The sequence below is a fragment of the Scleropages formosus genome, chromosome 5 (assembly GCF_900964775.1).
Source record: "Scleropages formosus chromosome 5, fSclFor1.1, whole genome shotgun sequence".
Taxonomy (NCBI): domain Eukaryota; kingdom Metazoa; phylum Chordata; class Actinopteri; order Osteoglossiformes; family Osteoglossidae; genus Scleropages; species Scleropages formosus.
In genome coordinates this window covers 32974346-33000349 of record NC_041810.1, presented here as the reverse complement: position 1 = coordinate 33000349, position 26004 = coordinate 32974346, and the positions used below count along the sequence as shown (strand labels likewise).

The 26004-nt window shown below is 41.7% G+C and overlaps 1 protein-coding gene across 10 annotated transcripts in view; it reads left to right on the top strand.

Moving 5' to 3' along the window:
- Window positions 1–26004, top strand: part of LOC108932972 (adenylate cyclase type 2-like) — a 73863-nt gene that overhangs the window by 34547 nt on the left and 13312 nt on the right. For 3 of the 10 annotated variants that reach the window (XM_018749721.2, XM_018749718.2, XM_018749716.2), the window contains exons 2-20: window positions 5672–6063; window positions 6740–6937; window positions 8538–8702; window positions 9995–10144; window positions 13295–13455; window positions 14011–14122; window positions 15203–15330; window positions 18775–18933; window positions 19026–19158; window positions 19296–19484; window positions 19818–19861; window positions 20669–20728; window positions 21246–21326; window positions 22499–22568; window positions 22821–22918; window positions 23524–23608; window positions 24274–24411; window positions 25127–25231; window positions 25484–25668. In XM_018749721.2, the coding sequence (XP_018605237.1) occupies window positions 5899–6063; window positions 6740–6937; window positions 8538–8702; window positions 9995–10144; window positions 13295–13455; window positions 14011–14122; window positions 15203–15330; window positions 18775–18933; window positions 19026–19158; window positions 19296–19484; window positions 19818–19861; window positions 20669–20728; window positions 21246–21326; window positions 22499–22568; window positions 22821–22918; window positions 23524–23608; window positions 24274–24411; window positions 25127–25231; window positions 25484–25668 (2426 nt within the window). In that variant the 5' untranslated portion in view covers window positions 5672–5898. Of the gene's footprint in view, window positions 1–5671; window positions 6064–6739; window positions 6938–8537; window positions 8703–9994; window positions 10145–13294; window positions 13456–14010; window positions 14123–15202; window positions 15331–18774; window positions 18934–19025; window positions 19159–19292; window positions 19485–19817; window positions 19862–20668; window positions 20729–21245; window positions 21327–22498; window positions 22569–22820; window positions 22919–23523; window positions 23609–24273; window positions 24412–25126; window positions 25232–25483; window positions 25669–26004 lie in introns of all 10 variants that reach the window. The other 7 variants (XM_018749720.2, XM_018749719.2, XM_018749717.2 and 4 more) reach the window with 4 other exon arrangements.

Genomic DNA, 26004 nt, shown 5'->3' with positions numbered 1-26004 from the left:
TATCCATAGCATGACCAGACTAATGGTGTGGGAGAGGGTCCGGTCGTGTGATTGACCACTCATTTCAATGTGCTATATACAGTACAGAAATCTCTCCATTTACCATTTTTCTTTTTTAGAAATTTTGGTTTAACAGCTTTTGGATTCTGGCACCCAATTTTTGATTTTTAGAACAAAAAAATTAGTACAACAAAATGTATGTGAAGCGCATCCAAAAGAAAATTGAAAGTCACCCGTCATGTGAATGAAGCAGAAGGGTAATTGGCATTTGTGCAGTGATAGTGCAAGAATAACTGCAAAACATCCTCTCTCCTCCACCCACCACAATCCACTGTTCTTTTCCTCATTTGATGAGTACAGTAACAGTTGACTTCAGTACACACACACTGGCTGAAAGCGCTTGTCCCAAGCGGGGTTCATGATGAACCAGAGCCTAACCTGGCAGCACAGGGTGCTGGGCTGAAGGGGGAGGGGGCACACCCAGCACGGGCCACCAGTCCGCCACAAAGCACCCCAGTAAGACTCGAACCCCAGGCCCACCAAAGAGTGGGAGCTGGCCAAACTTACTGTGCCACTGCACCCCCCTCATTTGACTACAGTAAATATTTTATTTTAAATTGCTGTTAGAACTTGTTTTTTAACATAATTTTCATTATTGAATGTTTGTCGCTGTCTACTGGATACAGGCAGTCCCTGGGTTATGAATGTCTGACTTACGTACAACCCATAGTTACGAATCCACCCCCGTAAAAAAAAATTTTACAAAAAAATTTTTAGGAAGGTGCTACAATATTCTGATAAAGTTTTATGCAGCTACTTGTGTGATGAACATTGGTTCATATGGTGGAAAGAAACAAACTAACTGCACTTAAGAATCACATGTCAGCATCTATGTGTCTCTTCCTGCTAATGTAATGTAAACATTTTATTTTCTACAAGATGTACATCACTTTGGAGAAGAGCATCTGCTAAATGAATAAATGTAGATATAAAGCCTATTAGGGGGTGCGGTGGCGCGGTGGGTTGGACCACAGTCCTGCTCCCCCGGTGGGTCTGGGGTTCGAGTCCCGCTTGGGGTGCCTTGTGACGGACTGGTGTCCCGTCCTGGGTGTGTCCCCTCCCCCTCTGGCCTTACGCCCTGTGTTTCCGGGTAGGCTCCGGTTCCCCTGTGACCCTGTATGGGACAAGTGGTTCTGAAGGTGTGTGTATGTAAAGCCTATTATATTTAAAATCTGAATTACATACAGTGGTTCGTAATAACAAACAGGCACCATTTTGCGATATGCATCAAAGCATTGCGTGTCTACAGTGGTTTGTCGGCTCGTGGGCACATGAGCCTGCGATAGGACAAAGACTTCATTCTTTTCAATTAGACTGTCACGCCCACGACCTCACCCCGAACATCTGCACCTGCCCGAAATCAGAGCAGCAGGGTATGAAGAAGCCGCACCTGCATACCCTAGTTGTGGAATCTCATTTGAGAAACCTATCTCTCCAGCACTCGAGTGAACCCAGAGCAACCTACCTGTCCTTCCAAGTCCTTCATTCTCCTCACTCCCTCGTTCCCGCTCCTGATGTCCACTGCTTCTGACACTTGCATTGCCTCCTCGACTATGACATTAGATTCTCCCCAAGACCTACGTTTGTGCATCGACCGACCTACGCCTGCCCCCAACCACGAATCTCATCTGCTCCGTTGTGTTTCGACAATAAACTTCCTGCGATTGGGTTCACACACACACACACACACACACTTCAGTCTCCTGTCCACTCAGTATGACACGGACCATGTTGCTGTTAGCAGTGTCTCGTGTGTGTTACTGTTTTTAGCTTTAATTTTTTGTTTTTTGCCCTTGTAACCATGGTACCAAAGTGTAAATGTGATGCAAGTGATGGTGATGCATCAAAGAAAAGGAAAGCGATCACGACTGAAACTAAAGCAGAAATAATAAAGCGATCAAAATAAGGTGAAATGCCAAAAATTTCCAACTGAAAGTCGAGGGACAAAAAAACCTCTGGGACTCCACGTGCCAGTGGCTGACCATCCCTCCTGGCCAAGACTTCTACGTCAGTTTGCAACTAATAATGACATTGTTGCTGTATGGTGGCTTGATTTCCCAGTTCAGCGAAGTATGTCTCGTCCATCATGGTGGTTGGTCATCCTCTTCAGTCAGCATGGGATACTTCTGTAATGGCTGGCTGGCCTCCTCAGGTCTTATTGTAGGGAAACAATGTTCAACAAGAAGAAATTGTTAGAAATTTATAACAGAAAGAAATTAGTTTAATAGGTTTTGATACAGAGGTGGGAAAAAAAACTGAAAACACAGCCAAGTGGAATTCAATTCTGTTGTGATATGCCCGAGTGAACATGTAAGTCTTTAGTCTGGATTTGAAGTCTGAGACAGACAGGTCATTTCTGACAGTAACTGGTAGACTATTCCACAGTTTAGGTGCTCTATAGCTAAAGGCGTGACCTCCTACTGATGTCTTATTGATCACAGGTACTTTAAGGTAACCCGCATCCAGTGAACAAAGATATCGGATTAATTTCGTAAACTGATGGATTGCTGTATCAGATTTTTTTAACATGATTTTTAAAAATTTGTGCACGTAGAAGCGTAACAAAAAGTGGCACCACACAAAGCCGGTGATTAACAGTGATTTTGTGCTTTGAATGTGTACTTGGCGGTTCATTACCAGTTCTGAATTTAATAAAAGGTTTGTTATGTATCTAGAGCTGTATATTTGCAAATCACTTGAAATGTTGAGATAAAGTTATTTGTTTAACAAATTGTGTTTTGCCCAGTACCCAACTGCTAGGAGGAAAATGACTGATGTTCTTGCTAGGGAGGAGGTGGCTGGTGCTGGGAATATGATGATTCCTTCCAATTCTTCATTTCCCAAAAAAAGGTTTCATATTATGTACGAAGAGCTGTAGTAGTCAAATCGCTAGTGAAATGTCAAAATAAAGTGATTTTTAAAAAGTTTTCTTGAAAACATATTTAAAAAACAAGCAAAATTTTGGAAATTATATTAAAAAATAATATTATGATGCAATGGACTGTCTGGTCATTACAAAATGGTCATTTGAGGCCCGGTCATACACAGATGAGCTGGACCATGCTGGACCCTTTGAAAGATTTTTAAGACCATTGTTCTTTTTTTCCCAAACATGACAGTGTACCCCTATCTCAGTGTCGGGATGAATATACATGGAAATGGACCAGAATGAATAAGTCATATATTCACTTTTCCTTCTGGGTTATTTTAACAAAGCAGTCTGGGCTGTGATTACAGAGCTTGTGTGAACAGCGGTGCTGTCTCCTTGTTCAACAATGCCTGCTCTGCATTGGTAGAGTGTGCAGCTGGAAAAACAGGGACAGTTCTTTTTGCTCTACTAACACTTTAAGTCATGAGTGTCTAACATGTCCAACATGTGGCGGGAGGGCTGCATCCAACCTTCCACTTAATTTGTAGACTTATTTATATTTTGCACACCTGTGATAAATACTATGCATTCTTTTGGATCACACAGTACACAGTTATAGTTGAACACACCCTGCTCTTGAATGAAATACAATGAAAAAAGATAAAGGGTTTTTCGGTTTAGACAATTAAGATTTAGTGTGTCATTTTCATTTTTACATGTGTAGCTCTCAAATCCATTGACAATGACTGTGGCCCTTGGCCTAAAAAGTTTGAGCACCTTGGGTTTTAGGCATTTAGGAGTTATGGAGAAGGCCCTGGAGATGTAAAGGAAATTATTGGTAACAAAAAACCTTTTAGTGTTTTTGCCTCCACGAGGACTTGCGAAGAGCTCTCTATTATCCCAGGCCCTTGTTGATAATGTCTACCCTGTTCACACACATGGATTCCCACTGATAAGAGACGGCCTGTTATTTGCACTGCAATTGCCTGCATTTTTTTCTTTCCGCTTTGAATAAGTCTGATGTCTCAGTCCAGTTTCTCGGTGGATCTCCCAAAAATATGACAGTTTTGAAGCGCTCTGGGACCGGTGCTAAGCAGGTTAGTGTGGTACTTGGCACCATTAAGTGGCTTTCCATTCTTCACCCCTATCTTGGTCCAAGCCCTCATCATCCAGGGGTGCAGTGAGGTCAGGGAGTGGGGGCTGAGGCCTGCGTCTGGGCACACATAAATTAGCGAGCCTGTCCCTGGCTCCTAGTGCCACGACACCCCCTGGCAGCTGGAGGTTTGTGGCTCACTCATCCCCATGACATCATTCCCAGCAGGTTTTGGCTGCTCTTCCCAGTCAAGCGTCTGATTTATATCCATTTTTACAGCATCTGGACCATCTGGGAGCTCTTCACCTTGCAGTGCATTGCCCAGAACCTTTTAAACCGTCCCCACCAAGACAATGGCTTCTGTCTGAGAATGTGAACCTGCTGTAAACAGTTGACCAGCTGTTCATAACCGAGGCCTGCGATTGTGTGGTTGATAAGCCCATAAAGCAGAGGTCTGTGTGAGTTGGCCCCTCATCTAATTACCAGATAAGAACCTGACATGTCGCAGAAAGGTTCCTGACTTTCTTACTTTCTCTAGGGATGTGTAAATATAACCTTGCCACTGATACACTGAGCAAACTTCCTGTGTGCCCCGTCTCAGACCACTCAGGTTGCCAACACTTCTGCAGCATTCTCTGTTTTAATAGACCGCCAGTTGCAGAGCAGGAAAGCTCTCAATGACACAATACAGCTGCAGCAACACAATCTCATTTCACACACAGATGGGAAGGTGATTATGACTCCACGCTCTGGTGGCACATGACTCAGACCTGAATTCTCATCCCTTTTGTTGGTTTTGTGTCACTGTCCTCCCATTACTTAATATAGTTTTCACCCTGACTGTTTTGGATGGGCAACTTTCATATATATATATGTATATACACACACTACCTGAAACCACTTGTCCCATATGGGGTCATGGGGAGCAGGAGCCTAACCCAGCAACACAGGACGAAAGGCTGAAGGGGAAGGGGACACACCCAGGACAGGACACCAGTCCATCACAAGGCACTCCAAGTGGAACATGAACCCCAGACTCACCAGAGAGCAGGACCCGGTCCAACCCACTGCACCACCATGCCCCCATACTGTACACACACACACACACACACACACACACACACGTGAATCGTGCTATGTGGGATGCTGGTATAAACACATACTCACACATACATAAAAAAAAGACATGCCACAGATGTTTTTTGCTCTCTGTGCTTTTGTGCCTTCCTCCCCACCCTGTCCCCTGGGAGGCATTTTAAGATGCTTTGTGTGCATGTGTGTGTGTCTGTGTATGCAAGTGTGAATATTTGCACTGGGGGGAGGTTAATGTTGATCTTTTGCCTCAGAAGCGGGTGCCCGCTGGTTGCCCGGTGTATCGTTCTGGGAGGGAAGCATCAATCTGATGTCCCCCCAGTGGGTGTTTTAGACTGGCTCATGCTGGGTCGCTCCCTCCAAACCCGGATGGGGCCTCTCTGCAGCACAACGAGTGACATGTAGAAAGAGAGAGAGATGGGCAGAGTGAGACAGACAGGGAGGAAGGAAGTGAGGGCTCACTTTGGTGAATGCCGGTTGAATCCTTGACAGACCTTCTCTCCTCTCTCTCCTGGCCCTGTCCTTTGCTGTGGATGCCAATGAACGACGCCTGGCAGCCTGAGAAGAGTGTTCCCTGGGGAGACTGAAAGGAGGGGTAATGGAAGCTCTTGAACTGTCCTGGAGGAATACAAAAACTAACCTCACAAAACTGACATATGCTGGCTGGTGATATGAGCGTGTAGATCTTTGACCCTGTGGTAGGACCTCTGTGTGTGTGTGTGTGTGTGCGCGCGCGTGTATTGGTCTGCTGGCCGTTTGTGTAGTGAGAAGTGTGGGCCACGCCATGCCAGTGAAGGGGAAGTACCTGCTGAATGAACAGGAGCCCAAGCAGGAGGCCCTGTACCGCAAATTCTCCTGCATCAGTCAATACCAGCTGCTCGTCCTTCTTCTCGGCCTCACCACATTCTCCTGCGCTGTGCTCATCGTCCTCTTCTTTGCCCTGGGGCTGGTGAGTACGCCACTACCCTGCACCCATGACTGAGCACCTACCAGCAGGATATAAAGAGTGACTTGGGCCAAAGGTGTAACAATGAGACAGAATGATCTGTTGTGGTCTACAGTGGGGCAGGTGGCTCAATGACGCGTTAAACGACGTACAGTTAGTGAGAGGATCTACTCCAGCCGACAGAGACTTTACAGTTATATTTACATTCACTTTTACTCGTTTGGCAGATGCTTTTCTCCAAAGCAACACACGACGCTGAGTAAACAAAAGAGCATTTCAGTAGCAGGTGGAAAGATAGAGATACGGACGCCAGATTCTCAAGTAAAATCAATTAGTCAAAAAGCACGGTTTTTGCTAGCATACATTACATGAGTAGCCATATATAGACCTGATGGGGAGCAGTTTTTAACTGATAATCTGGTGAAAATTTATGGAATAGATAATAGATCGATCTTTGTGTTTTGAGACAGCTTGTGAGAGGGATTCGCAGTTCTGAGTGAGCGAGTGTTGAGCTTCGCACGGGCAGCTACAGGATGCCAGCGGAGAGAGACACAGAGGGCCAGATGACACCAGAGCACAACCTATAAAGCAGTGTGAAGAGTGTGAAAAGTGTGAAGAGTGTGGAGCTTTGACTGTGACCGTGGTCGATGTGTAAGTCTCAGTTTTTGTGTCCTTCCAGAACGCCAGCAACCACAGCGGCTTTGTGAGTGCGGGTGCCTGCGGCCTCTGTGTGTTCCTGGCCGTCTTTGTGCTGGTGTGTACCGAGTCCCTTAGCCAGCGTTGGAGGAGACTGCTGGGTATGGTGGTGTGGGCCACACTGCTCATCATGGGCTTCACCTTCATCTTCTCAAGCAATCTCATTCGTGCCTGGGACCAGGTACAAGAAACTATCTTCACTCCACAGAGCGTGTGCACATACACACATGCACGCACGCACACATACATATGCCAAACCACTTCCTTGGTTGCCGTCAACGTTCAGTTCCAGTTGCAACTTCAGGAGCGCATTTGAGTTGGAGGCAGTAAGGAGGCTACTGCCAAATGCGAGGAATGAACTGCCAGTTAAATATGTTCATCATGCTGGGGCACTTTCTAAATGTCAGACTTGAGGGATTTGATTCTGTGCCATGTTTTAGGCTTTAATGTAAGACCTTAGTGGCGCCCGCTTCTGCTTAACTGAGGTCCCATCCTCGTGCAGCTGGGTTGCAACCATGCTGCTATAGGTGTACACTGTAGCTCCATGGAGTGTGTGAAAATAGACTTGCGGGAAGACTGTGCACACATACAGGTGGCTAAAGGAAGCTGAATTTTGCACACACAAGAGCTTCAACATAAGTTGGAGACAGCTCTGCCAGCCTTGGAAGGAAGGTGACATAGTGAGTAAACACCTGGGATTAGTGAAAACATTAAAAATCCTGTGAAGGATGCAGTGTGCAGAACGTTCATGGATGAGCCAGAGCCCAGGATTAACACCTGCACTGTAAAGAAGGAAGCCAGTTTTCCAAGTGCAGAATGTACAGAAGAAATTTATGACCAATAACTTGATTACGGAGTACAGCTTCTTTCAAATATCCATAGATTTGAACCTACGACATGTGCATCTCTTTATGCACAAGACTAACTCCTGTGGGACCCTTTGTAGGGTCCTGGCTCTTCACACAAGACCTCATTTGGTGACTGGCTGTCAATTCCTTTCCTCCTGTGATCAGTGGAAAAGGTTTAAATGAGCTCAACTGTGGCCTGTTGTGAAACTTTCCTTACGCACAAACCTCCACATCAACACAGGGAATAAATAGCAACTGAAGGAATGAATTCTAAGTTATTATTTTTAATTATATTTTTTATTCATATTATTCATCAGTGAGGTTGCTGTCAGCCGGTGTGATTACTATTTTACTTTCCCATGAACTCATGATGCTAAAGGAAACATAATTTGAATGTAATGTTCTTGAAACATCAGTAACTTCCACTGGTACAAAAAATGTCAAGTTTGTCTTCAGTTAACCTGCAATCTAGAGTCTTTGAACTGGTGTGTGTTACTTGTACATGTTGATTGCCATTTTTTGTTGTGTTTGTTGTTATTTCTTAATTATGTTTTGTCTATCAGTAGAGCTATACTTTTCTATTATGTACCAGGTCTGTTATGTGCCATGTTGAGCTGCTCTGTTAAAATTTCCTTGTCGCTATTAGTACAGTATTATCCTGTCCTATCCTGTCCTAGTCTGAATAGTTTTTCCTGTTTCCATCTACACAGTCGTGAAAACACACTATAAGCAATTCAGCTCTTTCAGAGCTGAGCTGATTTTATTATGCTTTTCTTCTCTATCATTTGCTCCAGAGTGCTAAATGTGTATTGAACCTTTGTAGAGTTGTTTTATGAATTGTTCATTCACACACCTCTTTGTGATAGGGATGTAATATCAGGCCTTGTTACCTCCTTTTGAGCATATTTAATTCAGCACCTCTCATTCTCACAGGTTCCTTTCTTCCTCTTCATCATCTTCACGGTGTACACCATGATGCCTTTTGAGATGCACTATGCCATCCTCCTGAGCATTCTCTCCTCATTGTCGCACATCATGGCCCTGAGTGTCTACTTGGCCATCTTCAGCCACGTGTCGTACCACTCCTTGGCAAAACAGGTTTGGCCCATAGCCTCTGTAACCTCTGCGACCCCTGGACCTTCGGCACCTCTCAAAGCTCTTGGCACCGTAATTTACAGTCACACATAGTTTCAGAACTCCACAACACCGGGGCACTTTATGAGCTGACAAACTGTGCCTTGAGGCAAATGTTATAAACCTTGAAATGCATTTGTTTGGAATTAAAAATAAAACTCCATTTTATGATGTTGACTTTTGAGATGATGGTTGGCTGTACTTGTCTCTGCAAAGGAAACTGTCTGCAATAAGACAACAGGCAAGTCTTTGAAACTTTAAAACCCAGCAGTGATAAAAATACTCGTAAGACCTGGTACAGACACTCCTCTATTTACGTAAATTTGATTTACGTAAATCCAGATTTTCGCAAAAAATTCCTGGCATACACATTATTTTCGGAGAGCGCTTTTATTTTACACAAAACATCTGAAATATGTTAAGTGCAAGTCGGTGTAACCCCTTGTCTGGTTAGGAAGCTGCACATTCCCAGTTCTTGCGTGTTTTGAGCCATGATCACATTTCCTCTTGTTAGTGTAATTTTTTTTTGCATATTTTCTGCCCTTTTCATCATTTACAATGCCTCATGGTAAACGTGCATTTGACGGAAAACAAGAACTGTCTTGCAAGCATACAGCAGTCAATTTGGAGATAAAATTAAACATGATAAGGAAGAATGAAGGTGGACAAAGATTATCGTCTACAGCACAGGAACCAAGTTTAGCCGTATTGACTGTGAATATGATAGTGAAGGATGCTGCACGTATAAAGGCGCACGTGATGATGCTGAGTGGTGGTGGATGAGGGGGAATCTGAAATACGTAACTTTTGACTTAAAAGGGTTGAAGAATGGTCTATTTGTGTAAGTTGAGGAGTGTCTGTAATTTTTAACCAAATAAACGCCTTTACTACATTTCAAGGTTCTTAACACAAATGTTACAGGGCACCAGGTAGCATAGTGGTTAAGGCTGTTTCTGCTGTAGTTCTCAGTGCATGGTAATTACCTTGAATTGATAAAGTAAAAATGAACATGCTGTATAAACTGGTAAATCATTGGAAAGTTGCGTATGTGGACTTAGACAAAGTTGTCGGCCAGAAATTTCAGGAAAGTGTAAATATTAATATCACTATATATGCATGCATGTTGACATCTATGAATTTGTGTTTGGGTGGTTCAAGCAAACAAACACAAGTGTGTGTATGTGTGTATTGTGTGCTTGTGTGTATGTGCACTTATTAAACCTCCTGTGTTAACATACATCCTCCCTCTGTCCCAGCTCCTGTCCAACGCAGTGGTGTTCCTCTGTGGCAGTGTGGTGGGAGCCTTTCACAAGGTCTTGATGGAGAGGGCACTTCGGCAGACCTTCCAAGACACACTCAGCTGCCTGGCCATCCGCATGAAACTAGAGATTGAAAAAAGGCAGCAGGTCAGTATGGAGGCACCCAGGTCACCTCACCTGAGCAGAGGGAAGAATAACACCGCTATACTGTAGTTACTGATGTCACTGCAGTTGCCTATAGGGGTGTATAATTGCTGTTATTGCAGCATCTCTCACTATGCTATATAGTGCTGCTTGGTTAAAAATGCTCACTTTCAGCGGTTCCAGTCCCAGAAAAGGCACTGCCAGAAGATACACAAGTTTCTTTGGTAAAAATATCTAAATGCATAAATGGGTATATAAAAACTTCTTAATTTCTTAAAAACATTTCCAATAATAATAACATCTGTGCATGCAAGTGTAGTAACAGTTAAATGTATAATTATTTAATTTGTTTTCCCTCACCTTGGTAATGCATTCCTGAAGAACAGTTTGTAAGAAGTCTTCATAAGGTGAATTCTAGTAAAACAGACATTATTACCACATCTTTCAATAATAAACATTTTTATGTTTTCGCGAGCCACAAAACTGACATCCATTTATACTAAAATGTCACCAAAACAATTTGAAAAGACACAATTAAAGATGTAACATTTCTTATAGTATTTATTCATTTAGCTGATGCTTTTCTCCAAATCAACTTACCTCTTTATACAGCTGGCTAATTTTACTAGAGGAATTTAAGGTAAGCACCTTGCTTTAGGGTATTACAGCTGGAGGGGATGCTTGAACCTATGATTTTTGGGTCTAAAGGCAGCAGCTCTAACCACTGCACTACTAGCTATCCCCTATGATAGTGTGTTAGTTTCCCTTCATTAATTACTGTATAACACTGTATGACTGTCTACTGTGCTTCTTCAGCTTGGTACACTTAATAAAACAAACACACACAGGCTGAAGCCACTAGTCCCAAACAGGTCATGGCAAGCCATAACCTAACCCGGCGACGCAAAACATAGGGCTGGAGGGACAGGGGACACACCCAGGGCAGGACACCAGTCCATCACAAGGCACTGCAAGCAGGAATTGAACCCCATACCCACCAGCAAGCAGGATCCAGCCAAGCCCGCTGCGCTTCCGCACCCTCTCCTTAATAAAGCAGACATACAGTAATACATAGAGCACACACATATTGTGACATCTGTTAACGGGGAAAAATGGAAACAACAGACAAAGACATGTAGGTGCAGACACTTGACTGTCAAAGCACAGCTTGTTTATACAGTATTACTATTCATACCAGCATATTTACATTTATTCATTTAGCAGATGCTTTTCTCCAAAGCAATGTACATCTCATAGAAAATACAATGTGTACATTACATTAGCAGAAAGAGATTTAGATCCAGATGTGTGATTCTTAATTGCAATTAGTTTGTTTCTTTCCACCATATAAACCAGTGTTCATCACACGAGTAGCTGCATAAAACTTTATCCTAATCTGGACGATTCCTAATCACCTAGTAATTTTTTTGTATATATTTATTTTTAAACATTTTTCTTACATCACAGGAGTAGCTGCGTGAAGGTTGATCCATTGTTTAACATGCATGAACATTTACACATTACATGAACTTAAGAGATCATGGGTGAAGTGAGTCTGAAGAAGATGAGTTTTAAGACCCTTTTAAATGTGGATAGAGATTCAGCAGTTCTGAGTGAGAGGTCGTTCCACCAGAATGGAGCCAGAACCGAGAACCTTCGTGCTTTACCATTCGTGCGTGGGACCACCAAGCGGGCAGATGTGGAAGAGCGTTGTGGTCTGGTTGGGGTATAGTGGATGATCAAGTCTTGTAGATATCTGGGAGTAGTTCCATTGATGCTTTTGTAGGCCATAAACCAGGGTCTTAAATTTGATCCGGGCAGCTATGGGAAGGAAATACAGAGACAAGGAGGGGAGATACATGGCAACACTTCAACATGTCAAGCACAACTTGTGCAGCAGCATTCTATAGCATATATTACACAAATATCTGCCTATAGACTTGAGTCTGACAGGAAGTGCAAATGTGGTCTTGACAGATTTGTTGGAAGTTAATACAGCAGTTGGGACATCAGGAGAGAAGTGGGTCTTCAGGGATGAATTCTAAGACCCTTCTTGAATTCTGTAAGGGATTCAGCAGCTCTTAGGGACAGTAGAAGCTCATTCCACCATATCAGAGCCAAAGTAAAGAACTTCCAAGATTTTGATTTAGTATTTATTGGATGCAGATTTTTGACCTTGTTGCCTGTAACCAGAATCTTGGACTCGGATGCAGGCAGCTATAAGTAGGCAATGGAAAGAGGCGAGGAGAGAAGGCACATACACTGGTAGGCCAAACACAAGTGTGACCTTCTGGGTCAGCTGGAGAGGTGCAGGGACTCAGCATGTGGTGTTGGGACATGTCAGTAAATTTGGCGAAGGAGTTGTCTCAGAGCTTCTGGCTGGCATTTTCTTCTTTTTGTTTGTGTGGTTTTCCTCTATGTACTCTGGTTTCCTGCCACAGTTCAAAGACGTGCTATTCAGATAAACTATTGACTCCAAATTGCTTTCACTGTATACCTGTGTTCATAATTACTTAAGAGGGTTGAGTAAACTTATTGGTCAAAGATCAAATTTGCCTACATCTGAAATGCATGGTACAGTTTAATAGTAACACTGTTTATCTCCGCAATGTTTCAGTACAGATAGACTCATCGAGCAAACAATTTGTTTAGCTAACCTTTTTTGTTTTATTTTTTTTTACACCCCCCCACACAGTTTAATTATAGCTAACTATTCAATTATGTGGTCTCCTCCATGCACGACACTCACCCCAACTCCAGTGTGTGTACCCTGTGCAGCCTGTTTGAGTTACAGGTTTGATTGCCCGAAATACCAATGTGAGAGGAATGGTCCTTGGCCAGTTTTCCCCTCAAGCCTACGGGTATCCATGACTGTTGGTTGCACTTTGAGCCCTCTCACGCAAAGAAGGGAGCAAGACCTTCACTGGCCACAGATGGCTAGAGCACCATAGCACTGCTTGAGCCTGGTCTGTTTTATAATTATAATGGCAGAAATTCACCCCTTCAGGGATAAGCAACCTAGAAGTTATGAGAGTAGGTGGTGAGTATGAGTTGAGACTTCATATGAACCTCTGCCAGGTCTTCAGGAACAAGGTTGCTATGGCAGAGAACTGCCCCTGGCTCACCATGCAGCTTCCATGTCCATGTGTCCAGGAGAACCTTCTGCAGTCGGTGCTGCCCGTCTACATCTCCATGAAGATGAAGCTGGCCATCATGGAACGGCTGCAGGACTGCAAGGACAAGCAGGAACAACAGCGCCTGGTCAGAGACAATAACTTCCACAGTCTCTATGTCAAGAGGCACGAGAATGTCAGGTACTGACAGCTGCACCAGTAGATCGAACTGTAACATCACCGCAGCAGAAGACATAGACCTATGGGATCGCCCACATTCCTGGAGATTGCTGTGAAACTGTAATATCTCCTTAAATAAAGAGATCAGAGCTCTGTTATTCTTTAATCTGATGTCTTTATATATATTTTTTGTTTATCAGACAGGCGCTACACAAGCATGACTTCTGCACAACAACAGCATACTGTGTACAGATGAATGGGCCAAGTTCAATAATTTAATGTTGATTCTGAAATGCATTGTCTGCCCAGTGTTTATACAATTTGAAACCTTGTGTTATATTTTTAATATAGAGACAAGTGTTTACAAAATGATTATTTAATGGCATCGTCATCTGTGTTTTGCTGTTGCCCTGACACCTCCAGTAGCATTGTTTCAGTTTGCATCCAGAAGGCTCCCATATCTCCTGTGAGGAGTTACATTTATTACCATTGCCTTTCTACTTGCAGTGCTGTTGAGTTTGATAGTAAATATGTAGCTATATGGATGGATTAAATATTGTGTCATTTCCATGGCAGCATCCTGTATGCTGACATTGTAGGCTTCACCAGGCTAGCCAGCGACTGCTCACCCAAGGAGCTGGTCATCATGCTCAATGAACTCTTTGGAAAGTTTGACCAGATTGCCAAGGTGAAGTCTCTCCATTTCATGACATCAGTTTAGAGTGCTGAAATCTATCTTGATCTGCAGGTGTAACATACCCCATAAGGTTCTCCGTTCTAGTCCACCAAGTGTCTTATATGGTGCATACCAGAACAGTGTCAGTGAGGATATCTATATGTGATTATATGATACTTTCTAAGTAACTTAGGAATAAAGTGTCTATTATGTAGTTTGAATAAGGAAAGAAAAATCTTTTGCAAAACTACGTTACGGTGATGTGTAGTACATTTTTCTAGTTTACGTAATAGGAAGTTAAATATGTGCTCACCAAAATGCTGGCGAAATTTACAACTGGTGCTGAAGCCTGCAGAAAAACTGAAATCAAGTGTTATCAGGCCAGCACTCACAGCGGTAACTATATATATACTTCTTTATTTAATACAAACACAAAAGGACAGCCGATACATTAACATTTACATTTATTCATTTGGAAGATGCTTTTTGCCAAAGCGACGTACATCTCACAGAAAAATACAACAAAGGTCTTGTATCAACAGTATCAGTAGTTCAGTGGTTAGAGTTGCTCCCTTTAGCTACCAAAGGTTGGAGGTTCAAATCCCACCTCCAGCTGTAGTGTCCATAAGCAAACTGTTTATCCTGAATTGCAATAGTAAGACTCCAACTGTATTAATGGGTAAATATTTGTAAATAGATTAACATCCTAAAATGTTTTGGAGGAAAGCGTAAGCTAAATTAACAAAATTAAATTAAAAAATGGTGATAGAACATGAACACATTTTGGCCACTCACCTTCCTCATTAATGCATTTGTGTTATATCATCACTTTTTTGTTTACATTAAATAAAAAATCTATATATACATAAGGGCTGACCTTATAACACTATTACATTTTGTACATTTCCATATAATTTAATTACATATTGACTTGTACCTCTTTTAACTCTAACACCATTTCATCATCTAATGATTGTTCAGTATGTTTAATATTATTTTAAAAGTTTTGAAAAGTTATCATGCGTAATCAGTAATATTTTGTACTACTCTTCAGCCAGTGGGTTAAATAGTTTGCCTTTGGTTGTATTTCAGGAGAACGAATGCATGAGAATCAAGATCCTAGGAGACTGTTACTACTGTGTGTCCGGTCTTCCCGTCTCACTGCCCAAACATGCCAAGAACTGTGTGAAAATGGGGCTGGACATGTGTGAGGCCATCAAGTAAGTTTGGGGAAGCATGAATGAAGTGGTGGTGACTAAGGTTAAAGAGGGGATCAAGGGCCACGAGCAGGCACTGTGGGACAAGCCGTCCACCACCTGCTTTCTTCAGTTTCTGGACAATGAGAAATCCACAGCACTCTCCCAAAGGGACATTACAGAAGCTTGCGGCAATTGCTTTTACAGACTGAAAGAAAATTGTTTCATGATGTACTTTGGCAGTTTATTAAGAAAATAAGAGTTCATTCATTATCCCTCAGCACTGCACTGCCAAAGTAACAGCGTGCAGAGAACATACCATGTTGGCGCCAGCAATTAATTAGCTGTGCGCAAATGGCTGGCACTGCTCTGACATGCAAATCCTGTCCAGCAAATTCCCAGAGTCAAAATAAACACCACTTATAAGTGAGCACATAATCAGTTTCAGAGAAACGTAATGTGTGTCTTGGGGAATGTAAAAGGTAGCCCCTTAATGTTAACATGACACTCATGTTACTCTTATCCAGAGAGAGGAACAAGGCATGCAGTACACTACAGAGGTAAAAATAGAAAACACTCTGTCATGTGTAGCTGACATCGGGAAAACATCCTTGAAAGTAATAAAGTTAAAAAAAATTGACCATTAGTAAGTAGCGTTACCTTGACAAATACACATGCTTAAGCCTTATGCTGGAGTCAGACATACAGTGGGTGAGATCAGCCTTCGTTTCAAGCATCAGATGTCACTTTTAAATACCTTAATAAGAGATCAATATTTTAGCTCTTGCAGTACCGTGGTGTATGGTATCTAGTACCTTGTACTGTGGAGACAGTTTCTAACCGATTCTCTTATATGTTTCTATAATACTGCCTGGAAATTTCGCTCAGAATTTTACCTCAAATCTGTCACTATAAATTAGGAAGGAATCCACTAGAAATATTAGATTCAGTTACTATTCACTTTTTTATTTAGTGTGCTATCTTGATGAGACATGTTTTTGAAGCTTGAATTGCAGAAGTTTTGGTAGAACAGTTTTATAAAGAATATTTTCTGAAAAACCAACAGAGACTGACACAGGCCGATACAAATGATAATACATTTACGTATGATAATCAGAGTTAAAAAAAAAAAAACTTATTCCTGAGCAAGTATCAACTAAAATAATTTATCACTAGACATATTTTGGAGCATGCAAGCCTGTTATTTTGCTTGGGAATTTGCACCTTAGAAGATTTCCATTTGTATTCTAATTTGAAACACTCCAATGAGAGTGAGCATTAATGTATAAAGTTTCAGACTAAATCTTTCTATATTAATTTAACACAGGGATGAAAGATGGTGGTGGGCGCAGGTGTGGAGTTTATTTACAGTGACTTCAGGAGTTCTAGCGTCAGAGCAAAATAAAATTAGGTCTTCAATGGATCAGTGAACTGTGACGGAGCCCCTTTGTTAAATTGTGTTTTTCTTCCAATCGTTCAACTTTTGAAGAACTTCAGAAAATAGCATATGCAAAGAATGAAGGTTGGTAGAGATTTTTATACTTTTGTATAATTTATATGTTGGTCTAATCCTTCCCTCTCATTTTTTTTAAACAGTAATAATGAACACTACATAAACATGTTACATGAGCTGACAAGGGTAGATCAGCCATTCTCAGTCTGAATTGGTGACTGGTGTTCAAGGATGATTGGATTTGAACATTGAGACCCCCCTTGAAACTCCCCTTAAAAAGTCTTGCAATTGCTGTGGTAAAACCTGCATATATTGCTGGTGCAGGCCTTTCTCTTGAAGGACTGGGGTCAGGAGAACATCAGAGAGCCAGCTTATAATGTAAAAGTCAAGGCTTCTTAGCCTGAGATCTGTGGACTTCAGGGGGTCTGAGAAATGCAACCTTACTTTGAAAATAACACTCTTGCTGTACTATTACAAGTGGTCCCTGATTTATGATGGTTTGACTTGCGATTTTTTTGACTTTATGATGGTGAACTGGCAATAGACATTCAGTAGAAACTGTACTTCAAATTTGAGTTTAGATTTTTTTCCCGGGCAAGCGATGTGTGGGGCGATACTCTCTCACCATGCTGGGCAGCGGCAGCGATCCGCATCTCCCGGTCTGTCACGCAGAGGTGTGTATTAGGTGTATTAAATGCATTTTCAATTTAGGATATTTTCATGTTATGATAGGTTTCACGGAACGGAACCCCATTGTAAATCGGGGACCATTATTAACCCCATCAGTACTATAAATGTCTGTGAAATAATTCAATGTGAATTATTTTTCAGTGCAATTACCAAGTGCTCCTGTTTCTTCCCACAGTCAAAGATATGGTTTCAGTTGTCATGACACGGAAACATGCAAGTGAAGTAGTGACTGTAAATTGCCTTTAGTGTATATGTGTGACAGAGAATGTGTGTAAATGAGTGACTCACTGTAAGTATTATACTGTAGTATATCTAGCACTGTCAGTCATCTTGGGTGAAGAGGTGAAGGACTAATACATAGCGTTCATTGAAAATTGCTTTGGAGAAAAACAAATGAATAAATGTAAATATAAATGTAAAATGAGTCCAAAATTTCCCTGTAATATATTTATGGACACTTTAGAAGTGGATCTTTTGCTTACATCAAATACCTGAAATGGTCTGTATTATAGAAAAGGTTAATAACCTCAGATTTAAACAGACTAAGCTGAATGAATTTCTTTTGTGAAACAAGTGGTGCATCAGCGGCTTTATCTCAGAGTTTTAATGCGCTCTTCCAGCTTACAGTTCATCTGACACACTCTGTGCCAATTTGAAAGTACAGTTACATCAAGGGCTTGGAACACTAATTTTCGCCAAGTTTCTATGGGTTACTTCTGATACTATATGAGTGCAGACTGTTTTCATATTTGCTGAAATTGACAGAAAAGTAAGTAGAAGTTTCACAGTTTCTCACTGGGCATTTCCACTTAAATATTTATATTCCAAATTCAAACTCAGAATTAATATTTAGTTCAGCTGCAATCTCTTAAAGCTGTGCTTTTAACTTTGTTTTAGTGCTGTAATGTGGTCACTGTTGGCATAATATTGTGAATGCAGTATATTCAAAACAATAGACAAAAAAAAGATGGTAATCCAATGAGTCTGACCTTTTAAGGCCTGATGCTCTTCCACAGAGTCCACGCTGATGGTGAATGACAAAAGCGGAGTTAATAAGGGGTGGGACTTTGTGTACACAGGCTTGAGTGATGATGGAGTGGAGTGTCAGGTGTACAGCTGACACTGAAAGGTATTTGTGGCTGCTTCTTGGTCTTGTGTAGCTGCTGCTACTGATGCATACTGTGTGGCACTGGCCAAGCCAAGAGGAAGCACAAGCAGCCCTGTGTCACAGAAAAAACAAGCAGCATTTTATTACTGCTCAGATTTATACAGAAGCACTTTTCAACTCTGCATCAGCACAGCTGTGTCCCTTTTCAACATCTCAGACAGGTGCGAGAAGCCACAGGTGTGGATATTAACATGAGAGTGGGCGTGCATTCTGGCAACGTGCTGTGTGGTGTGATTGGCCTTCGCAAGTGGCAGTTTGATGTGTGGTCCCATGATGTCACCCTGGCTAATCACATGGAGTCCGGAGGTGTTCCAGGGTAAGTATGGAACTCCATGCTGCTATCAGCAGTACGTCAGACCATCAGAGAAGGTTATTTGCAGTTTTTGAATTGCCTTCCTGTCTGGACAGACGTGTGCACATCACAGAAGCTACTTTAAAGCACCTTAATAAGGCCTATGAAGTGGAAGAAGGAAACGGGCATCTAAGAGACCAGTATCTGAAGGAGCAGAACGTCAAGACTTACCTGGTCATTGACCCTCGGGTAAGAATCGGATTGAGCCATTCACAATGCAGAATCTTTTTTGCAGATTTATTTTTGTCCTGGTAGGGGCAGAGGGGTAGTCAAGTGTGCGGTTGGGCTCACCAGCCCTCTGTGGTCCTCTCTTTTTGTCTCAGCAGTCCAAGGAACAAGGCCCCAATGACCGTAATCTCACAAAAGCACGCGTGAGCGACGGGTTGAAAATGCGGGCCTCTGTTCGGATGACCCGCTATCTGGAGTCCTGGGGTGCCGTCAAGCCTTTCGCTCACTTACAGGGCCGGGAGGCTTACAGTGCTGAAGCCATGGTCAATGGCAAAACTCGTTGCAAGGCAAGTGGATTACTTCTTTATGATGACTGAGGAGACAGAAACATTCTGCCAAACTGTAAGGTTTTCCAGACGTAGTGATAGTATCAGAACTAAGGAGTAGGCAAGTGGGCTGATACTTCTTGAATGGCCATGGAGCTCCAGAGGGAGAGGCAAAGGAGGAAATATTTCAGGAATGCTTTATCATAGTAAACTGGAGGATGTGGATGAGAGGATTGATTTTCACCAATCTTTATCAGTTTATTTGGTTTATTTGGCAGTTTATGATGGTTTCTGTAAGTCAGTTGTTAGGCCAGTAACTTAACTGTAAAGAAAACTTCTCATTCTTCCTTTCAGGATATCCCTTTGCGATCGGTGCCCTGTTCCAAAATTATGGAAAGGTAAGCAAGAATCTTTCCAGAGACAATTACAGAACATCTTCCCAGAATGCAACAACACAACACTGACAAATGTATTTTACAGGTCTTCAAAGTAATGCCTCAAATCTTGCTTATTAAATGTCATGGTATACTTCATATACACACACTGTCTGAAACTGCTTGTCCCAAGTGGGGTCACAGCAAACCGGAGCCTAACCCAGCAGCACAGGGTGCAAGACCGGAGGGGAGGGGACACACTCAGGACGGGACACCAGTCTGTCACAAGGCACCCCAAGCAGGACTTGAACTCTAGACCCACCAGAGAGCAGGACCCAGCCAAACCCGCTGCACCACTGCACCTTGTTATAATTCATATAATAAAAAGTATTTGTGTTAGTTTATGAAAGTGATTAAAACAAATGTACAATATGTCCTAACTTAAGCAAGGTCGGGTTGGTGTGTAACTGGAAATGTGGGAAGGTGTATGATGTACTGTACGTTAACTGGCTCATCTGAAGACTTGCTCTTTGTTGTGTGTATGCTGTATGTTGCAGGTTGCATGCTACTGCAACCTTTTGCAGTTTCCCTCTGCGGAATTAACGGTTTTTGTTCATACATTTCTTCATTAAAAAGCTTAAATTCTGAATCAAGGCAATGACAGTGAACTAAGGATTCCCTTCAGTAAAAAGCATTTCCATAGATTGATAAGGGATGTCTGGGTTGTGCTGTCTTTTGAGAAATTGATGGGTAGAAGCTCCCAGTATGCATGCTGTTGTTCCTGGTTTGCTCGGTGCTCAATGACTTTCTGAAACTGTTGGTCCCCAACAGCCCAGATGAGTGCTTAGAGGAGCCGTTTCCCTCCCCTGCCCCTCCACTCACAATCAATAAGTGAGTGAGTCATGTTGGCTTGTCCACATAGCCAAGTAGGATGGTCTCACCACTAACGCCATGGGCGCCTTCTTTATCCTCCCTTCCTTCGTCCTGTCTGTTCATGTGCTTGGCTATTTGACCCGTGTACACAATTCAACACACAGGCATGGGTATTAACCTGTTCATACTAAGCCTCCATGGTCTGCTGTTTGACCTTGACAGAGTTTCCTTCTACCATTAACTATTGTGTGTTGGGAACCATCATATTTCCTTCCTCATGCTGGGGGGATAAGGTGCATTCTCACGAACAGGGACTACTTTGCCACATGGGATTCTACTTCCTGCTCATATGCACAAACAAATTCAGACATGTGCTTTGCTACCTACTCACAAACGGCAAACCTTCACTTTCCCAGCATGCTCATCGAGATTGACTTGGAATGGAGTAACCTGCAGAAGTCTCAGCTTCTTGTGTCTGTCTTTCCCTCTCCATATGTCTGCTTCTTACTCACTGTTTTGTCAAACCTCCATGTAGGAACAAGTCCCAGAAGAGCAAGTTTGATGAAGAGCTCCACAATGAGATGACTACGACCATCGATGAACTTAGCTCCAGCAAGTGGGTTCCTCTGCTCTCTTCTGCTGTTATTTTAAGATTAACAACTACCATCTATGCTAAATATAGATATATAAATAATCTCAGATTATTTTAAATAAACCCTGTTTTTAAAGTACACCCATTCCTTGATTTGGGAATGTTTGAATTGCAAATGTTTATTTTTACAAACCCATTTAATTAATACCTTTATATCTGATGTATAATCAGTATTTTCAGAAATGCAAACATCCATTCGTAAATGAAACACATTTATGCAAACTTTTTTTAGTCAGTGCCCTGCTTTGAATTGACACCCAACAGTCCCGTTCTTACATTTCTCTGGAGATGAGCACTATGGGAATGAATGCCATATGAGTTTGTGCTTTTCCTCACAATGTAGCTGCTTGGTGTGTATTGTGATTATTTACTGTTAAAAAATCAAACTACTCTGAACATTTTTGTGATAAAAATGTCCCTCAAAACATTTGAAAAGAAATGTAAGTTGATACCCGGTAAATGTTACCGGGTAGGCTCCGGTTCCCCGTGACCCCGTATGGGACAAGCGGTTCTGAAAATGTGTGTGTGTGTAAGTTGATATTTGTAGTTTCTTGCAATAGACACTACTATTAAGTATGTTTAAATTAATATTAAATGAAAATTAAATGTTCTGTGTATGATTCTGTTCTTCTTTTCTCAAAGCACACTGATGGATGGACTAATTTAGCTGTTCTTCACGTTCTTGCCACTCAGTTTTCTTTAACTAGCTAAGTAGTTCAGTTGCTTATGTTTAGGATAATTTATGATAAAAGGATTAATCTTTTACACTTGTAACATTTTTGTCTAATATTTTTTCCTTCCTTCTTAATGTTGTAAGCACTTCCATGTTCCACCATACATATACTAGATAAATAAATACATCCTATACATACATACATACAAATATCTGTTTGTATGTATACCACTGTTTTTTATTGAACAATTTAGGCTTGTTTAATACCAGCTACTGGGGATTCCTTACATGCTTATCCTGGTAGATTATTCCCAAGTTTGTTAGCACTTAGTAAGCAGTCACCTGCTGAGGTATCTGAAAGTGTTGCAAGTATTTGGGGATTTATGTATTTGATGAGATATGTATGGGAGGTGGGAGGCCTGTTTTGTGTAGAGTTCAGCTCTTGTGTTCATCTTTTCCTCAGGCAGTGGGTCAAGTCGGAGGAGATCTGCAGCCTCACGCTTTGGTTCACAAAGAAAGACCTGGAGAAACAGGTAAGGTTGCACCCAAGATGTAAAATAGATGGTGGTGAAGGTTGAAGATCATCTCAGTTTTCCTCTGTATAAGAGTCATTAATGTAAGTCCATGAGTTAGAAAAACTCTTGCAGACAAAAAAACTGTAATATAGTGTATAACTGTGCTTATGGAAAATAAACCCAATTTTAAATGTTTTTCTCTCATTAAAGGTTATGAACGCAGAGCTATTATTTTAAGGAGTTAAAAACGCATTGCTTTCTGTTCTCTAGTACCGAGCTATTGACCTTCCAAGCTTCAAGTACTACATTGGTTGTACCACATTCATCTTCTTCTGCATCTTTTTTATCCAGATGTTCATCACAAAAGAGTAAGAGCTTATCTATAGAGTCTGAGTGAGATGTGGTTTGCCGAAAAACACCATTAACAGTATAGATTCTTTGTTCATGCATGTACATTGTATGATTATATAGCATTGATTAAATAACATTTCTATCGTAATTATTGATCTCTTGATCTCAGTGATTCAGTGGTTGTGCCTTTATGGGTTTACTTAGTTACTTTCTTCAAGTTTAATTACTTTGACCTTTATTGTTTTATATGTCTTCCTTTACTGAACAAAAATGATTCAGTATGTTCACCTCATTCCTTTGCATATCTCTCATTTAATCAAATAAACCAGAAATACTAGCTAGTATCACCCCAGAAATATCTGCAACTGTGCCACAACTGAAAGTAGCAGCTTGACATCTATGTCCTTTCTACAACATGCGACGGGGACATGAGCACCTGACTTCTTAACGCAGGTTGTCCTATGAGAAAACAAGAAGCCATATTTAGTAGCTATGCTTTTCCATGTTAGTCTGGTATGTTATGTTAGTTCTTTGCACTTGCAACATTACTAACCTCATCATGGCAAGAAAGTTTCCTTTGAGCTCTTGTTTTTGGTGCTCACTTACCCCTGTTTTCCCTCAGGCCCCAAACGCTGGGGGTGTCTTTTGGCGTGCTGGCATTTATCCTCCTGGTGACTGCAGGGGTCTGTTTTGCAGGTCACCTCCAGGTCAGTGGTTCATGATAGTTTCTTCACACCTATGTAGTGTGGTGGATGCATTTCAGAGCCACATGGACGGTACACCTTGCACCCACCCGACCCCAAGGAAACATGGTCATTCAGCAGTGTGATAGCTTAGTGAAAACATATAGAGTGATTTCTCATGACACAGACATTCCTGCAATGCGTTCAACTTCATATGTTGAAGGTTTTGTCGTGGAGGCAGGCTGTGTCTATTCACCTCTAGTTCAGCAATATTTAAGTGACTGAAGTGATGTAAGAGGAGTGTGTAAGAAGGAGCATCATTCACTGTTATGAGATTAGTCTCTGATGGCTTGCAGTGTTGTGCTTTACCATATTTAATTACTGGCTTCACGAGATTTAATTAACTGCTCTGAGATCTCTGTTTTCTCTCTGCTGTTCCCTCCCTCGAACCCGGTCTCATGGTGCTTTTGTATTCCTTCTGTACTAATCTTGTTTTTGTTTCCCTCCTGTGTCACCGATGCCAAACCCTTCTTTTTTCTCCTTCATTTCCGGCAAAATGTTTTTATTCTCTGCATCTCTTTCCTCTGTATCTGCCCTCCTTTTTCCTCAACTCAACCCATTTTCTTTTCTTTTCACCTCTTTCTCCCTCCCTCCCCACACCTCCACCCCCTTCACCTTGGCCCTTGCAGCGCTTGTTCCCAGATAAGCTGGCATCATGTCAGTGGTTGTCCACCATGTCCGAGGCGGTGGGAAAAAAGCCATGGGTGCGTCTTCCCCTGGCAATTTTCTCTACTACCATCATCATCATTGTTGCTGTCTTCAGCCTGGTAATGCAGCTCATATTATTATTATTATTATTATTATTATTATTATTATTATTATTATTATTATTGCGTGTGCAATTCAGTTACTGATGTTAATGACGTTACAGTTAAATAGCCTTCCCCCACCTTACAAAGCTGATGAACTCCAGAAAAACCCATTGTGACATGAATTCTCATGTATGTTCTCCTGTTCTCGTGTCTCAAGTATGTAATTATCATTAGTTTCAATATTAAAAAAATTTATGTGGAATTACTACCTGCTGCACTACCATACAGCCATAATTAAATATTTAATTAAACAAAAAAACTGTAAAGTCAAAGAAAACAATTAAAACAAGGCAAATGAACTGACACTAACTAAAAAAGTGAACATAGTTCGGACAGTTCAAATGCAGTCAGATTAACCCTGGAGAAACCAGTAAACAATTGAAGTTCAGAAGTTAATGAAGCTTGATACAAACAATAATTGTGAAGAACACATAGTTGATCTGGTTTCACTGCTCAGCTGTTGCAAAAAATGCATGTTCGGTCCTCATAAAGACAAGAAGAAATGCCTCGTAAGCCAAAGTACGTGTATTAAGTCATAAGGCAAAGTAGGTGTATTAAGTGAAACGTCTTGTAAAGTTGAATTCTCGGAACTCGGATGGGAGTATTACTAATATCTAAATAGGACTAGTGACCTTTACAATGTAAACTCCCACAAACTCTACTCTCACAGTGCTTTGTGAGCCCCTGGAGCCCATGTGAGGCCAACAACACCACCATAACCTATCTGAACCACAGTCAGCTGCTGGACCTGGAGGACACGCTCTTCTACCTGCCTGTGAGTAATACTGCTTTTCGCACAGGTCCTTGTGTGCCAGACTCCTTGGTAGCAATAAGAAGCCCCTACAATCCCACCAAGAGTAACACAGTGATGGTGCACAACTATCTAAAGCCCTGTGATGCCCTCTTGTTCTGGGCACAGGGATCCATAACAGCTGGTACTATGAGAAGATTATGTTGATAGTGTTGGTTGGCTCTGTTCTGTTGGATAGCTGTGCTGCAGCCTGACAGCTTTCTTCTGTCCCCCCAGTACTCTGTGTACTGCTGTGTCCTGGCTCTCATTGCTTGTGGTGTGTTCCTGAGGGTCAGCTTTGAGCTGAAGCTGGCCTTCCTCATCATAGCCTCCACAGCCTACTACATCATCATCCTCAGTTCAGGTGGTCAGCTCTTCCACTGCTACGGACGCATCCTCTACCACAATGTTAACAACAGCAGGTATTCCAATTAGGACCATCTGCCTGCCTTGAAAAGGCATGCTTGTTTCATTTTAAAATAAACCAATGCAACAACACTTTTCTAATTTCTTAGTTATATTGATTTTTGTGTTGACTATGATTAGTTAAAGTTTACCGAGTACAAAAATACCACTAGTTCTTCTCGAGTGTAAGTTTTAAATTGGTACTTTACAGCCATTGGAAGATTCTAGAAGGCACCAGAACATTTTAGAAAGTACCAAAACATTGTAGAAAGCATCAGATCTGAAAAGGTACTGGAATATTCAGTGCTTGGAATCCAGTGTCAAAGTTCACTCATTTCAAGAATGTGAAATAT